Source organism: Juglans regia, chromosome 5 (genome assembly GCF_001411555.2).
Source record: "Juglans regia cultivar Chandler chromosome 5, Walnut 2.0, whole genome shotgun sequence".
Taxonomy (NCBI): Eukaryota; Viridiplantae; Streptophyta; class Magnoliopsida; order Fagales; family Juglandaceae; genus Juglans; species Juglans regia.
Genome location: NC_049905.1, coordinates 10522311 through 10538767, shown reverse-complemented (window position 1 = coordinate 10538767; position 16457 = coordinate 10522311). Strand labels below are relative to the sequence as shown.

Genomic DNA, 16457 nt, shown 5'->3' with positions numbered 1-16457 from the left:
TTTCAAAATAATAATAATATTAAAAAATTATATTATAATAATATTTTATTCAACTTTCAACTTTCAATTTTCATCTCAATTCATTTTATTTCAATTCACTATTCAAACGGCACATAATTGATATTTACACCAGAACATAGCTAGAATTTGAACATGAACCAAAAAGGGACTTTTTGGAGTTGTAATTGTAGGGTTACATACATGCAGAGGAGGAAGGTCAATGAATCTGAACATTTTTTTAGCTTTAGGTGAGTTTTCAGAATATGAAAAAGAGAAATGATAGTTGCAGTCGTGAGTATGCAAACACCACGCAATAACTTTAAAAAAAATGAATAAATACGAGACCCACATGAAAAAAAATTAATTTTTTAATAGTAGACACCACTCTTTCAAAACGACTGCATGGTATTTACGCACTCAACGACTACACGTAGCATTACTCTATGAAAAATGAGTGAAATGATCATGGTGAGTGTTTTTCTTGTATAAGTTATCGAAGTAAAGTCATCTTCTGTTCGTGACTATATCTTAAATTGGGCTACCCACACGGTGGCCACTTGAGTGCCTACAATAGGCTACCATCACCACCCAGCCTCTGGCCTTGTGGTGGCGCAGGTTTACTTTTATTTTTATGGAAACCACCACATGGTGTAACTACAAAATCTTTAGGACTCACTCATGAACCTTACCCTTCGAGAAGACTAACATAGCAACCCAGCACCGATATGACCTCACTTAAATCACAATTTGATCCTAGTGAAAATCAAACCTACGACATAGAGCACATGCACACAAATTTGTCCTTATCACTTGAGTTATGTGGGTTAAATAATAATATTTTTATCAAAATATTTCCTTAAACTTTTACCATCTAAACATATCATTGGCGAGACACGTAACTTTCACACAAATACAATATATCATCTCAACCTATTTTAAAAAATTCTCATAAATTTTCTTTACTTCTCATCGTCCAAACAAGGTGTATTAGGAGGTGTTGGATCATGACAATCTCTCTCCTCTCCTGCACAATAATCAATGGGAGAGGGTGAATCCAACCCCTACAATGCCCCCATCTCTACCATGTGAGAAGGGATGGATCTCGATCAACTCTCTCTCCCCAACCTCAACTCCATCGAGATGTCATAGAGGGATTCATGAAAACATATCCTCAAGCTGCCTTGCGTTAGAAGCAGGGGTGGACCCACATTGGTGGTTGCCCCTAAAAACATTTTCAAAAATCTCATTTAATACTTGGTTGTCTAGGTTTCTTTTAATTTTTTAATAATTTTTTCATAATTATACTCCTTTTTAAGTCTTCTACTAGCTAGCTTATTTGGATTAAATTTGTTAGTAAGTACATATATACTACCAACAAGTTAACAATTAGGAATGAATGCAACAAATCTCGCATAGCTATTTCTATCTATATTATAGAGACTTTACAATATTCAATCTTAAATTCAACAAAAAATTTATCTTTATTTATTTAATTTTTATCATTTGCTTCAAAAAATATTATATATTTCTATCTTAACTTTTATCTTTCATTTGAATCCGATGGAACTCAAGTGAAAGATTTAGATGAGCAATTTTAACAATTTAGTTTGTCCCTAAATAACCTTTATATGGTTAATGTTAAATGTCGATTATTGTTCACCCCTACATACAACACACTTTACTAATCGCCCCTCGTGCACCAAATGCTAGTTCCGCCCCTTGTTGGGAGGGAGGCAGAACCACCTGTGTTCCTTAGTGAGGACGAAGTGGCTGGGTGTAAATCCACCCTTCCCGTAACATACCAAACAAACATGGAACAACTGAAGTGTAACCATGTATGTAAGAAACTTTCTATCTAGAACTGGACGAGATGTTGACAAATGTCTTGAATTCCAGAAGACGTGAAACTCACCTCGAAATTATCATCCAAAACTGAGACCTTAACTATTACAACCATTTCAGAGAAATCATTTTCTTAGCAGAGAAATGGACAAAAGAATTGAAGACCCCGATCCCATTGACCCCAATGGCTCTGGTATGCATGCATGCTTTTTGCATGAACAGTGCCGTACCTATTCAAAGCTTCTTAACTACAGACATACGCATCCGACAGTCCTCCAAATTCCAACAAAAAACATTGAACAGAAAAAGGACGCTACTACTATCAAAACTCCCTACAATTAATGTTTGGTGGAGAGCTCCCAGAAACGGATGGAAGCTTTACCCATGATGATGCCAGACTAGTAAGTCTAAAAATTTAATGCACTTAGCTGAGTTTGCAACCTTTAACATGCCTACACTGCTACAGAATTACATGTACCTGAGCTCAGAGAGAAAAGCAAAAGACATTATTGGTACCAGAAGCAACTACATATTATAATTATACATGTATGTACACCACTTTATTTAAATGAAAATTCAGATTTAGGTGGTGTGGAAAGTGACGTATGATTTCCGCAAAAAAGTTGCAGCAGAGCAGCAAGGACTAAAAACAACAATGCTTTTTGTAACTTCTCATTTGTCAGACACTGCATGCTACAAAAGACGGGGAAAGTAGATCTCTTGTTCCCCCGTAGCTGCTTCAAGTTCCTATACAATGTTTTTTGTAGGATAGCTCTACTACCAAAAGTTCACTTATATTAACTAAGAGCTATGTTTTTCACAAGCCTCACACACCATTTTTTTTTTTTCCAATTTTTGTAAGTTTTTTACTAATTATTCATATACTACACATTTGATAAAAGAAAAAATAAATAAATAAAAGAATGGTATGGTGTGTGAGGCTTATTATCCATTAACTATATTTATAAGGGCACATTAAATAAAAATTGAATTAAATTTAATATAATGCATGCAGACCTGAGGCTGGGATTTAGATAGTACAAAACTTCCATTCTCTTTGCTTTTTCCCCCCATCTCTTGCAAGTATGTCCCACATAGTTGTTTTTCATTTTTTCCAGATTACAGATTCAAGAGGGAAAAAGAGCAGCAGGGTAAATGGATATATGAACTGAAATTTTCACACAAAAGACCAGTTTACGAAAGAGAAGGCAAGGCAGTGGACAGTGGTCTCGTCTGCAGCAAGGACTTTCCATGCAACTGCTTGTTCGTATGAAACATGGCGACCCATGGTTGACATGCAGATTCCAGAGGGCAAGTAAGTGAACCCCTGATATCAAATGTTAATGAAAGCAGAAACCATTTGGTCAGTTGTGTTTCAGCCAAAACCAAGTAAAAAGAAAGGTAAGTTGATGAGTTCGACATAACAGTAACAATAATGTGTCCGACCACAAATGAAACCAACAAAATAAAAAAGGTGGAGGGGGTTCTATTAGTTTGATTGAATTGAGAAGAAAATTTGAATAGACTGGCAGAAGAAAATTTAGGTAATATAACTACACTAGACAGGACCCATCAGATGAAGTCTTGACACTTCATTTGGAGTTTTCTACTCATCATCACCACACACCATACTTATTTTTAGTTTTTTTATTTTAAAAATTTGGTTTTATTCTTCCTAAACTAATTGAGTTATTCTACTCATCATCCATACAACACATATTTGGTAATAGAAAAAAAATAAAAAATAAAAAATTATGTATAGTGTATGGAGATGATGAGTATAATTTTTCCTTTATTCGCTCATAACTCGAAAGGAAGATTCTAAACCGGATGACAGTACATGTTTCAGCATTCTAAAGGCACAAGAAAATACCAAAAAAAAAACAAAATCATGTACAAGTTACCTGTTGCATTAACTTGGCAAAATCAGCACATAGTGCCTTGCGCCCAGACTCATCAAAGATTTTATCTAGTGTAATGTCTTGTAGAGCGACTAGAGTTGTTTCCAACATGTCAAGCCCTGCCTGATTTGCAAAGATGAAAACCGGCAATGACTGCACCAATAAAACTCAGATTTAGCAAAAATCTCTCTGAAGTATTTAGATTAAGCTGAATCACCATCAATGGGACATGTGCACACAATTCCACACCATTCCCAGTAAGTAGGGAAAAGAATAAAGTTCCTCCAAACTGGGACAAAGAAACTTCTTCCAGCCCAAACTAATAATTTTCCATGTTCCCTAGAAAACATGTTTTTTTTTAATATCACGTGCTTCTCACATACTCAAGAGACCCTATAATAGGAATGTTGTCTACCGTAATAGACCTTTACCTTTAATGAACAGCACATAATGGCATCCTGATGATCCCACAGATGTTTTAACACTGAATCACCACCCAGAGAATCGGATCCCAGCAATTCTGTCCCTAAATGGTAACTGAGAAAAAGTAAAGGAGAAATAAATACCATCTAATTTTACAAATACAAGACAACAATAAACTAGCTAGTGCTGTGCTTAGAAGAAAACAAATAATAAGAGACCTAGCTTGTGCTGCAATTATTGGAATGATATATACTAAAGCGTATAATAACTGCTTTGTATAAGATAGGTTCATCATCATTTTTATTAACTTTTGCATGCAGCAGGATTGAAACCTGCTATCATCTGATTGAAAGCCTCCTATGTCCATGCCATATATCCAATTTGCAGCTGAACGTACCTATAGCTCTGGCAGATCCAGTGCGCTAGTGTAAGAGCCTCTGGAGAGCCAGGAGAAAGTTTTGGTCCTACAGCTGGGTTCAAACCTGCAGGCGATATCGCCATAGCAACCCTCTGCACAGAGGAAATAACACTTCGGACATATTGACGAGCCATGTTTGCAACATTATCTTGCAGACTGCTATCAAATGGAAACTGGAAAGCAATAGTCAACACTGATCGAGAATGACATGACGATGCATCCCCTGCAGAATGGTCTGTAGCAGGACCCACTTCAAGACTAGATGTCAGATCTAGGGTGCGATGTGTTGGCAATGAATCCTTTGCATCACACTGTAAATGAAAATTAATTATTATCATGGGGAAAAGTGTAATGTAAAACTGAACTCCAGCAATACCCCAAAGGCTAACATCTTGAATTTGATGCAAATGTTAACACTCTTCATATAAACTATCTCAGGCTTCATGAGTAAGCATGTGCAAAACGATCTATCAGTCGTAATAGAGGGGAATGTTTTACTCATTTGAGTCAGAAATTGGACGCTGCATTTCTATTCAACAAAAATCTTATTTACATTTACAAATTTCTTTAATTCATAGAAAAATGAAATTTGTGAAAGTACAAGTAGCACAGATAAACTCAACTGTTTTTGAATCCAATGGGATGATACGGAAACCAGAGGGCAGCAACGGAGCATCATCTGGAAACATCTCATCAATTGTAGCAAATATAAGTTCAGAACAGGCTCCTACAGCATGCTCGTCAACTCCGTTACATATCTGCCAAAGAAAAAAAGAACCAAATTATGATTACATACAATCTCTTAACTAGGACAACCAGAAAAACAGGATAATTGATGGGGTTCTCAATTTTACTTTCTGTAGGAAAAGAACAGGGAAAGGCAGAAAATGAAACTTAGATAAGTCTGATCCATCAAATGCAGAAATTTCTAGTACCCAAACAAAGATATTTCACACCTACCCGCATGGGAAAAAATGACATATTGGTGGGCTTTCAAACAAACATGAACTCACACCACTGCTGACTATGCTTAGAACCAGCTTGTGATATCAAAGATGATAAAAAAACACCAGAATTTCTCAAATTAGTGCAAAGCAATCCTAAAACTTTAAAAGAATGTAAACAAGGTTTTTAATAAAATTAAGGGGTACCATCCTCTTCTTTTAAAAAAATCCCAAAGACTTGAAGAAACAAAATTTTTTCCACCATTTAAACAAGATAATAAACTAATTTTACATTACCGCAGAAATTAGCAATATAAACGACAAGTGGTAAGGCTTTATAAAAGGACTATAAAAAAGCTCAATACTTTCTTCTTCAACACTCCTTCCTTGGACTGCATCAACTGACTTCAATGGGCTAACTCTACATGATTATCTTGCATCTTTTTTCTATTTCTAGCTAGATAACTTGTACACTCCTCGTTGTACTTGGAATGCAGATTTAGCATCTAATATAATGAAATGAATATTACTTAACAAAAAAATGCAAAAGATTTAAGAAGCAAAAGTTTAGAAAAAAGCACCTGCAAGAGATGAATGTCCCTTGATACAAAAGCATCTTCTTGAGAAAGACAATGGCTTTCAAGTCGAATAATCTCGAGAACCTGGAATACAAACCAAGAGATATCAAGAAGCAAATATCAGTTACATGTTCTATCACAATCACAATCTGCAAAAAAAAAGAAAAAGAAAAATCTAATTGCATCTTCTCCTAAAGCATGAGAGCAGCATTCAATGTTTACTCTAAGCGGAGGAAATAAAATATACATGCATAATGGTCCAAATGTCCAACAAAATAAATTAGCTTCATTTTGGTGGATAAACTATCATTAGAAAGCATACCTCTTCATGTTCTATTGTGTGGCCAAGAGGCATGATAATTTGGCTCCCAGTAAATCTTGTAGGCCTCATCCCTGGGAAAGTATATGAACCTGCTTTTAGTGATGCAGCAGAATATGCATCAACATTGAAATCAGCCCACTCTGAACGGTGCTCCCTCAAGAAACGAACCAGCATTGCAGGAGGGACATTCTGGCAAGAAAAAGGAAAAATATGCACAACCACGTTAAACATATGCACAAGTGCAAGTGCTACATGGAAGCAAGATCCCTCAAGAATTCACTACTAAACTTTCTTTTCTGATTCATGCTGAACATTTTGCTAAGTGTTTTAGTTATAGATATTTAGATCATCAAATAAGTGAAAAAATAGACTATCAGCACCAAAATGTCCGAAGTTAATAAAATATTTAAGTAAATGTATATTGGAAAATAGGCTTCATGCAAATTCACATATCAGAGTTCCAGACCAAACAAATCTAGGAAAGTCTGTTCCAACTAGTGAAGGTTCCAACAATTTGGAATAATCATATGACTTTCCCTGTTAGGCTTGCAAGAGATTTGGCAAGATTTAGTCAGCAACATGAAAAAAAGGGCGGGGGAAGTAAGTTTTAACCCCAAACTACAACCATTTCTTCAATTGCAACTTAACTATCAAAGCTGTCAATTTGCACCCTTGATCACACTTCATCGTCAAGAGTTTTCCAAGTGTCCTATTCTCATCAATCTTGAAGGTCAGATTTAAACTAAGAGTGAAAATTAATAAAAATCAATAGCTTGGGATGCTAATTGATGGTTTTGGTTGTTTAGGCTGCAAATTGAAAATACATGTAGTTTGGAGGTACAAAATATAATTTCCAAAAAATTAACTACATTTACTACCCATCAGAGGCAGTTTCTATACTTACTTGGAGTAGCATGGAAGCCTTAGCACAGAGAATTCCTCCACCAAACGCGAGGAAATTATCAGGATTGGAAGTAGTGCTCAGGTTCTTGGTTGAATTAACTGATATAATCACATCTTCAGCACCATCACAGTTCATCAATGACCAGCCATCATCATTGAATCCATTTACAGCGTCATTGAAGCCTCTGCAACAATGGAGTAGATAGAGTATTCAATGGAAACTACAGATTAATATGCAAAACAAACAGCAAAATACCCCGAAATCGATTACTATGTCTTTCACAATAGTCTACTTAAATGCACAGAGAAACCTAGAAACCAAGTAACAAAGATAATCATGCAGCTACCTGCTTAATCGTTGGCTAAAAGTTCGCAGAACAGCTGGCTGCCTGCCAAAACCATAAACAACCTCACCACTCGTCTCCTGAGCTATTTGCCTGATATAACGTAGCCCCTGCACAGACAATATTTATCAGTCAGCACATTCTATCATTTTTATTTCTATTTTTCTGGGGAAGGGGAAATTTGTTTTGTACTCGAATTGAACTCCATGCAGAAGAAAAGCCTACTTATTAAACCAAACAGTATTTACTAACCGCAATTGTCATTTTTTGGGCCACCATTTTTGATGATTCATAAAGCGGTCGCAGCACTTCTGGCACACTCCAAGCCTGGAAGAGAATTAAGGGAATTATCTTTTTTTTTTAATCCTTTCTTAGTTTCTACTGCCATGTTATATTTTTTCTGGGAGGGGTGGGGGGGTGAGTAAAAATACCAAAAACTTTATTAAGTGTGCCAGGGACAGGCATTTTCAAGAAGCTTATTGCCAAGAGTCAAACCTCAAGATTCAGGTGGTCAACAATATGGATTATTGACCCTCCACCCTCACATGGCCGAATCAGGTAGCCACTAGGAAGCATTTCAGCTCTCACAAACTGAGAAGCAGCTGCTGCATTTGGGCCAGCACCAGAACCAGAAAGGGATCTCTCGCAAACCTTCAGACATAAACAGGAAAAAACACATTAAGAGCATATACAATAGGCATCCTCAATCTAAGGATAGATTCAATTGTTTACTAGAAGTACCAAGTTGCAAGTATGTCATAATCAAGTATCGTGCAACTATATATTTAGTTTAATATTCAGAGGCATACTTACCACAAGACTGCCATTTTCTAGACTTGTAGTGTATCTTAAAGTCCAAAAATCCCGTGCAGGAGCCAGCGTAGTTGGAGCATATGTCTGAAGTTATTTTGACGTTATTCTCTGAATAATTACATTTATTTGTAGATGAAGCCTAAAGTTATATTCATGTTCACCTGTGTGTAAACAAGTTCAATTGTCCCTCCATTTCCAGCTGGAAACATGGTGAAAACTTCAAGGCTCCGACACTCCCGGAACCAAGATAGGCGATCTTTAAGGATCTCTGCAGTCTATTGAGAACTCATGTATCAATGCATCAAATCAAGCTCATGAACCTATTCACTTGAGATGATAGCTTAATGCAAACAATCAACAATACCCACCTAGATTATTTCAGTGATACTAGTAAACTTACCTTTGTAGGTTCCAAACTCACAAGACCACATGCTCGAGCTGCCACTCCACTGCAACTGTGTGAAATAGCAAAGATCCCAACCGAATCCGGACCAGGCTGACAACAAATAAAACAACTAGTTCAGGTAATACAGCTTCAAAATAGGAGAAACATGGTATCATTCTTGCACACATAAATCTAAAAAATGTAAACACCAAATTTAGTTTTTGTCTCAGCCCAAAAGCATTCTATATTATCATTTAAGGAAATTGAAACCTTCATCCCAGGCATCTGGACCCAATCAACAGCAGTTCCAGTAGCCTTGGAAAGGAACTCTGCCAAGGTCTCCTCTGCAATGGAGAGAAGTCTGCCAGACAACAAGAAAAAAATATCAATCAGAAAAGGCACCAAAATAAAGATTTATATCACAAGAAACGTAGTGAAAAGAGAAAGCTCTCCATTGGTATTTGAGATTACCCAGCAGGGTTATTAGCATCTCTCAGAGAATGCTGAGGAGTGGTAGCCGCTGAGTCACAACTTGCATCGGTAGTTGCCGCTGGTGCCTACAGATGGATTAACATGTTATCATTAATAAAAACATCAAATCACTTCAAACTCTACCCCAGCACAAGTAGGCCCTTTAAATCGTTAAAAGGTATAAAGCTGCAAGCACTATCAATATCCTTGAAACATCTCAGTCGTGGCATTATTTTAAGATAGGAAGACTCAACCAAAATAAAATACATGCAGACAAATTAGGGGCAAATAGAGAAATAATTGGCTCGCATTAAATTACCGAAAAATTACAAACAAAAAAATTATGCACAATCTAATAAAGAGTTGATCCATCATTAATTCCCTGTCAATAGATAAGGAGTAAGTTTTATTGAACACATATTCCGCAATTAGAAACCCCTAATGATCGCACACACAAAGATCAGGTAGAAGGAAACAAGAAGAGCGAGCAATTTAAAAGAGATCAAGCATATGTGCTTACAGTATGAAGTTGTTGCCGCATATGGCCATTTTCGCATACGAGCTGTGAAACCTGTTTCTGCAGGCGATCATTCTCCTCCATCAACAACTTGTTCATCGCTGACAATTTCCGGTTCACAGTCTGGAGGCGCGAAGCCTCTTTTCTCTGCTTCTCTCGGCACCTGCATGGCCAAACACCATTACCTTTCAGCCTCCATACACTCCTCTAGCTCAGAACAAAAAAAAAAAAAACAGTATGCTTTTATGAAACAAATAGCCACTTAAATAGGCCGAAAACCAATTGAAAAGAGGAAATAATTCTTGCTCAGAATACAGTCTCATAACAAATAAAAAATTGCTAATAGAACATCAAAAGCAACATGCTTGGAAATGCCACGAACATTAGTATTTGGTTCAAACATTTGCGCCCAAAAGGAAACGATTTTGAAAGATGCGAAACCATAAACTGAAACCCAATCACCCAAATGACGAGAGGACCATTCCGATACCTGCGATTCTGGAACCAGACTTTGATCTGCTTGGGATCGATGTTGGAGAGAATGGGGCACTCCCGGATCAACTGCTGCCGGCGCAACGAGCTGGGTTTTGGACACTCTGCATAGACGCGCTCGAGTGCCTCTACCTGCTCAGCCGTGTACCTTACGTACTTGCCGGCATCAAGGTGCCGGTCGATGCTCCCACTGCTGCTCTCTCTGTGCTGCTGAGCCACAGCCAACGCCATTTCTCTCAAATCCCAACCAAGAAAAAGCCGGTTAAAAGCTGCTTCCTTTGTGGGTTTTGGCTTAGAGAGTTTGAGGTTAAAGATTCTTTCGCTTCGTAAAGTCCGTCTCCGTTTGGAGTGGGGAACACTTAGTTTTGCTTGTTGGAGAAGGTAAGACCAAAATGCTAAAGGCAATATACGTATAATACAGACACGGATAGAGCCTGTATCTTTCTAAAGCCTCAGCGCTATTGGCTCACCAAACTTTAAGAACGAACGGCTATAAAGAAATACTCCGGTTTAAGTTTCCCACAGATAGAACCAGAAGCTTCACCGAAACCTCTTGCTGTTTTGAACAACCTCGAACGGAGATATCGTCAAGACTTAAAAACCGGAGAAAATACACTTGTTACTCAAAAACCCTGATCTCAAACATCGTGTTTTTCAGCTATAAATCTCAAACAAAAAGCTAAAAAAGATCCTCCAATGAATTCGTTAAAGCTATTATTTATGCTTGTTCACAGAGAGAAGCACGGGTAGAAGAAAGAAGAGCGACTGAAATCAGAGAACTTATTAGCGACGGCTCTCTCTCTCTCTCTCTCTCTCTGTGTGGGGACAAGAGAGCCAGTGGTTGAAGATCAGAGAGAAGAGGGTAACGATAATATAAAAGCAAGAAGAAAAGAAGGCGAGACCCTAATCATGACGAGAAGCTACTCTACCGTCTTTGAAAAATGAATATTGGGGAAAGATTTTGGTGCGCTATTTCTGAGGGTGTGAAGTAGGGAGATGGGAGAGTCTAGAGAACCAAGACAGTGATGTGATCTGAGATTGGAGCTGAGCTGAAACAGTGGAAAATGAGAGAGAGAGATGATTTGCACGCGAATCGAGAGACACGAGCAGGCAGCAGGAATGGTTTCTTTATTATAATTTCGGCTGCATTTACGCCGTTGTCCCTAGTGTTTCTTCTTATTGACGTCTTAGGCCCCAGAGCCAGAGGTCACAACCTCGCAGGCGCAGCCCCTCTCTCTCTCTGCATCGGTCAATTAACCAAATCTATACCCCTCAGTACATATTTATTGCGGTACCACGTTCCGTAATACTTTTTGCCTGAAGTTTTCAATTAATCTATTAAAAAATGATATTTATAAATTTAACGTACTATTTATTCAAAAAGAAAATATAATTATAAAGATATTTTATAAAAAATAATTTATAAATTTACATAATTTATTTTATTTTATATAAAAAATAATTTTATAATTTCACCAATTAAATCACATTTTATAAATTTATTTTATAGGATCTCTTTTTTTAAAGAGAAATTATTTGTATCAGTTTATAGCCACAGCATACTCAATATATTAAGTTTAAAAATATATATATATATTATGTGAGGTGTGTTGCACCTATAGACTGATGAATAACTATTCTTTTTTTAAAATAGTTAAATTTGAAATTTTTATGAAAAAAATTTAATAATGAACTTCATTTTTAAAAAATGTATAGAAATTGCGTATTCTAAAATTATATTTAGCATTATTCTAAAATTTTACTTCTATTAATTTTTTATGTTGGCAGAATTAAAAATTAATAAATAGATACGGAGATTCTAAATAATTTTTATTTTTTCAAATCACTTGTTGTAATGTTATAAAAAAACAAAAGACTAGAAATAAAATAGAAGGTTCATATTTGTATCCAAAGTTTAAAAGAAGGATCACCTTGATTGATACTTGCCCTAACAAGTTCAAGAATGAGTTGCTTGAAGGAGCCACAATAATCAATGTAAACTTGCGTTATATGAGTTTAGTAGTAATCCTCATGAATAATAGATGTTAAAGATATAAAATTGTTAATTTAGACTAAAGTGATTTATATAAATCGAAGCGATCTGAAAACGTAACGTCATGTGAATCTCATGTATTTACAGTTTAAAATATTGTTTTAACAGTCGCTTCGATTTAATAACTTGGGAAGTTTGCATAAGAGTATATGTCAAGGAGAATGTTAAAAATTGATATATCAAATGGCTTGGAAAGAGGTAGATGGTATTGGAGAGAGATATTGACTAGAAAGAGATTTTTGTTCATCCTCTACATTTGTGACGTAATAGTGAGGTGGCACCTACAAAATAGGTACTAAAAAAAAAAAAACATGTTCCCCTAGATGTAACAATGGTATAAATGAAGAGCTATTAAATTCATCAATAAAACATCATATTACTTTGGTCTTTCATCATCATCCCTACGTAAAAGAAAATAAATGAAACAAGGTGGTTGCATGCATGATGTTAATTAAAACCATTTATTTAATAATGTTATTGAACCATTCCCTAAAGTTGAAGAAGAACATTACATACTGGATGTAGACATATCATCGTACTGTTGTTCCCTACAATACAAGCAGCATGCAAAGGCTCTCACTGTAGTCAACACGAATACTACTCCTTCATTTATTATTATGTACCATTTAAGAGCAGAAGATGATGTAAGATTCTTGCTTTCTCCCTAAAACATGATGGCGATTACTTCTTCAATGCAAATTGGACAGAGATCACTAATGCATCTTTTATTTTATAGTCTTTAATAAAAGATATAAACAGTAAACTTTTCCCTTCCATCCTGTACTTTGACTGGTTTGGGGGCATTGCTTGTTTGTAGTTTTGTATTTTCATCTTGTTGCTTTCAAATTTTCTTTCTTTTGAATGAAATTTGATTTTATAAAACTATTTTTTTTTTAATATGGAGTTTAGGGTTGTACATTCGATCAGTTTTTTTTTTAAATAAATACGGTCTAAAATTTAAAGATTTGGATAAGGATATCCTTCTAGGTTTTATTCGGGCAGATATCTGTATTTTGTACATATTCTTGTCTAAATTTCATATTCGTGCTTGTTGGATACAGGTACTAGTATATAATATTGGAACAAGATCAATACTTGATACTTGTAATCGGATTTCACGTATCAAAAAATTTATCTTATACATAAATCGGCATGGTTTTGTTTTTATGGTTCTCATGTTTCAAAAGGTTTTTGATAAATCTGGATATTTGGTTACAATCTAAACGATTGAATACCTTGATTTTATTAACCAAGGCCGGGTACCCACTTGGGTTATAAACAAATTAACATGGACTAATACTCGGACTACATTATAAACTCATATGTTGATCTAAAAATAGGCAGTTCCTGAGTCCTACTATGAATTTACGCCTCTTGAAGTGGCAACGAGGAAATAGGTGTTAAAAATAATTAGAATTAGGGTTTTTAAAAGTCTAGAATTTATATTTCAAGTTTTTAGGTTTTTATTTTTAAAAAATTACAATCTTGTGTTTGTGAAATCTCTGTAAGTTGAAGATCTATTTAGATAATGAAAGTGTTTCATCTCATTATTACAATTTTTTTAAATTATCACACAAAATATAATAAACAATTCAATTTTTTAAATTTTTAAATAATAATAATATTAAAAAAATAATATTCTACAATATTTTATTCAATTTTAATCTAAAACTATCTCATTTCACTTTATTATCCAAATTTTTTTTAAAATAGAACAAACTCCATTTATTTATAACTGGACATTACAACTTTAACATAAAACATATAAAATATAAGTCAACTACTATTTTTAAGGCTATCTAATACACAAACTTCTTTGTGACTGATATGGTCTAATCCATTGCTGTAACTTTCTACAAACAAACCGTTTGAGAGACAATACTATATCTTAAAACAAATTTAACAAACCTCATATTATGTTCTAAGATAGAATTAAATAACTCTACACTCTATTTAAGACGAAGTGAATGATACATTATATAGATAAAAATTTAAGAGATGGTGTGTTTTTTTAACTTAAAATAAAAGAAATAATAATAAAAGATACATTAAAAAAAAAAAAAAAGGAAGTACAGCTTAAAAAATTATAGATCTGTACTTTCAACAGAAATAAAAAAATATAAATACCGAAACTGTAGTGCCACCCTACAAGTACGGCGGAATTGCACATCAGTAGTATTGTTATTTGGTAGCTTACGATAGCAGCAGCTCACTTATTAAATTCTCTCAGAATATATATATATATATATATATATATAAATCAGTAAAATTTGGTATGTATTTATGGCGTATATTATAATTCTCAAATTAGCACCTGCTTTTGGCATGCGTGAAAAGTAGTGTCATGTGCTTCCCACAAATGCCCATCTTGCAAAATTCTTTTTCTAGTTTTTTTAAAAGTATTTTTAAAAATTATAATTAATTGAACAACCAGCAACCAGATGCAGTATTTGAATCAGACGCAACGAGGATGTGTATAAAATTACTATGTTTCGCGCGCGCGCGCACACATATATATATATATATATTATCTATAGATCGGGTCGAAATTAGTCTTTTTGGTACAATGATTGTGTATTTTAATATTTTAATAATTAAATATTGGGGTCGATCCAATGGATTTGGTTCCATTTCAGAGGTGTGAGGTTTTAAATAATTGTAAAGGTGTTCTTGGTATGATTCTCTTTGGAATTTTCCACGTCAGCAAGAGGATATCTTGTGTATTTAATAAAGACTAATGTTATACATATAGTTGTTGTGGAGTGTATAAATATTATATTATTATTTTAAAAAAAAGTAAAATTTATTATTAAAATATTAATTTTTTTTTTACATGAATTCTATATTTATTTTAAAATAAAATTATACGATACTTATATATTCACTATAAATATCATTTTTTTTAAAAAAAATCAAGATCATCCCCTTTTAACTTAGAAATATTATTGGGAGAAGCCACTATTTATAGCAGTCATTTTTACACACATTATGTGTCAAAATCTACACTACACATTTTTTAAATTTAAAATTAGAGATGGATGAGAGAGAGTTGATGAGAGAGAGCAGAAATGAGAGAGAGAGCAAATATGAGAGAGAGAGGAGAGAGAGAGAGCGGAGATGAGAGAGATATCAAGATGAGAGAGAGCGGAGATGATGAGAGAGATCGAGATGAACAAAGAGGAGAGAGAGAGTGGAGATGAGAGAGAGAGATGAGATGAGAGAGAGAGCAGAGATAAGAGAGAGATGAGATGATAGAGAGAGAGAGAGCAGAGATGAGATGAGAGAGAGATCAAGATGAGAGAGAGAGAACGAAGATGATGAGAGAGAGTTGATGAGAGAAAGACGCTAGTGAGAGAGAGATGAGAGAGAGAGAAGCCGTTGCGTTTGAAGGAAGAAAATAAAATAAAAAAATAAGTAGATAAGAGGCATTTAAGTAATGTGTGCATTATGTGCACCACTACAATAGATCTCTCTAGCGCCTCTCTTTACCTTATAGTTAAGGAGGATAGGCAATTTGTCCTCTATTTTGGATATTGGTTGGATAAATAAAAAAATGTTGATTTGACTGGTACATATATTTTGACTCAACTAACATAATGTCATATTAAAAATGCTTTGTTAAGCCTACTAAATTTGCCCTACTAAATTTGCTTCAAGGTATATTTTATTTTATTTTATTTTGTTAATAATTAAATAATTGATTATTAATAAATTTGTGTATTTTTTATATTCTTTAGAAATATTTAAAAATATTTAAAAAATGTTTGAAAGAAAAAATAAAAAATAAATTAAGGGCATATTTGGTGCAATTCAAGGCAACTCACGGTGAGGTCTGCTCCTACCGAGCACTTCAAGGCATGGCTCACTCCTAGCAAGCATTTGTGGGTGAGGTATATTCTTACGAGCGGTGCTACTTCCACTGTACGTAGTTTTTGTTGGGCTCTCATTAGTGGTTTTAGGATGAGTTTTTTTTTTTTTTTTTAACACATTTAAATATATTTTAAAAAATAAAAAAAATTAATAATATTATTAAAAAATACTTACTTAATCA

The 16457-nt window shown here is 34.6% G+C and overlaps 1 protein-coding gene across 1 annotated transcript; it reads right to left on the bottom strand.

Moving 5' to 3' along the window:
- Positions 1 to 1873: 1873 nt before the first annotated feature.
- On the bottom strand, positions 1874 to 11442 carry LOC108981958 (homeobox-leucine zipper protein REVOLUTA-like). Its single transcript, XM_018953220.2, has 19 exons — positions 10352 to 11442; positions 9865 to 10024; positions 9345 to 9430; positions 9144 to 9234; positions 8889 to 8984; positions 8650 to 8763; positions 8489 to 8572; positions 8171 to 8326; positions 7928 to 8002; positions 7679 to 7785; positions 7333 to 7516; positions 6429 to 6617; positions 6110 to 6190; positions 5208 to 5342; positions 4564 to 4895; positions 4175 to 4280; positions 3747 to 3896; positions 2860 to 3169; positions 1874 to 2320 (listed from the first exon to the last, which is right to left on the bottom strand). Exons 1-18 carry the CDS (start codon positions 10582 to 10584, stop codon positions 3020 to 3022), a joined length of 2529 nt encoding a protein of 842 aa, XP_018808765.1. The 5' UTR covers positions 10585 to 11442; the 3' UTR covers positions 1874 to 2320; positions 2860 to 3019.
- Positions 11443 to 16457: the final 5015 nt, after the last annotated feature.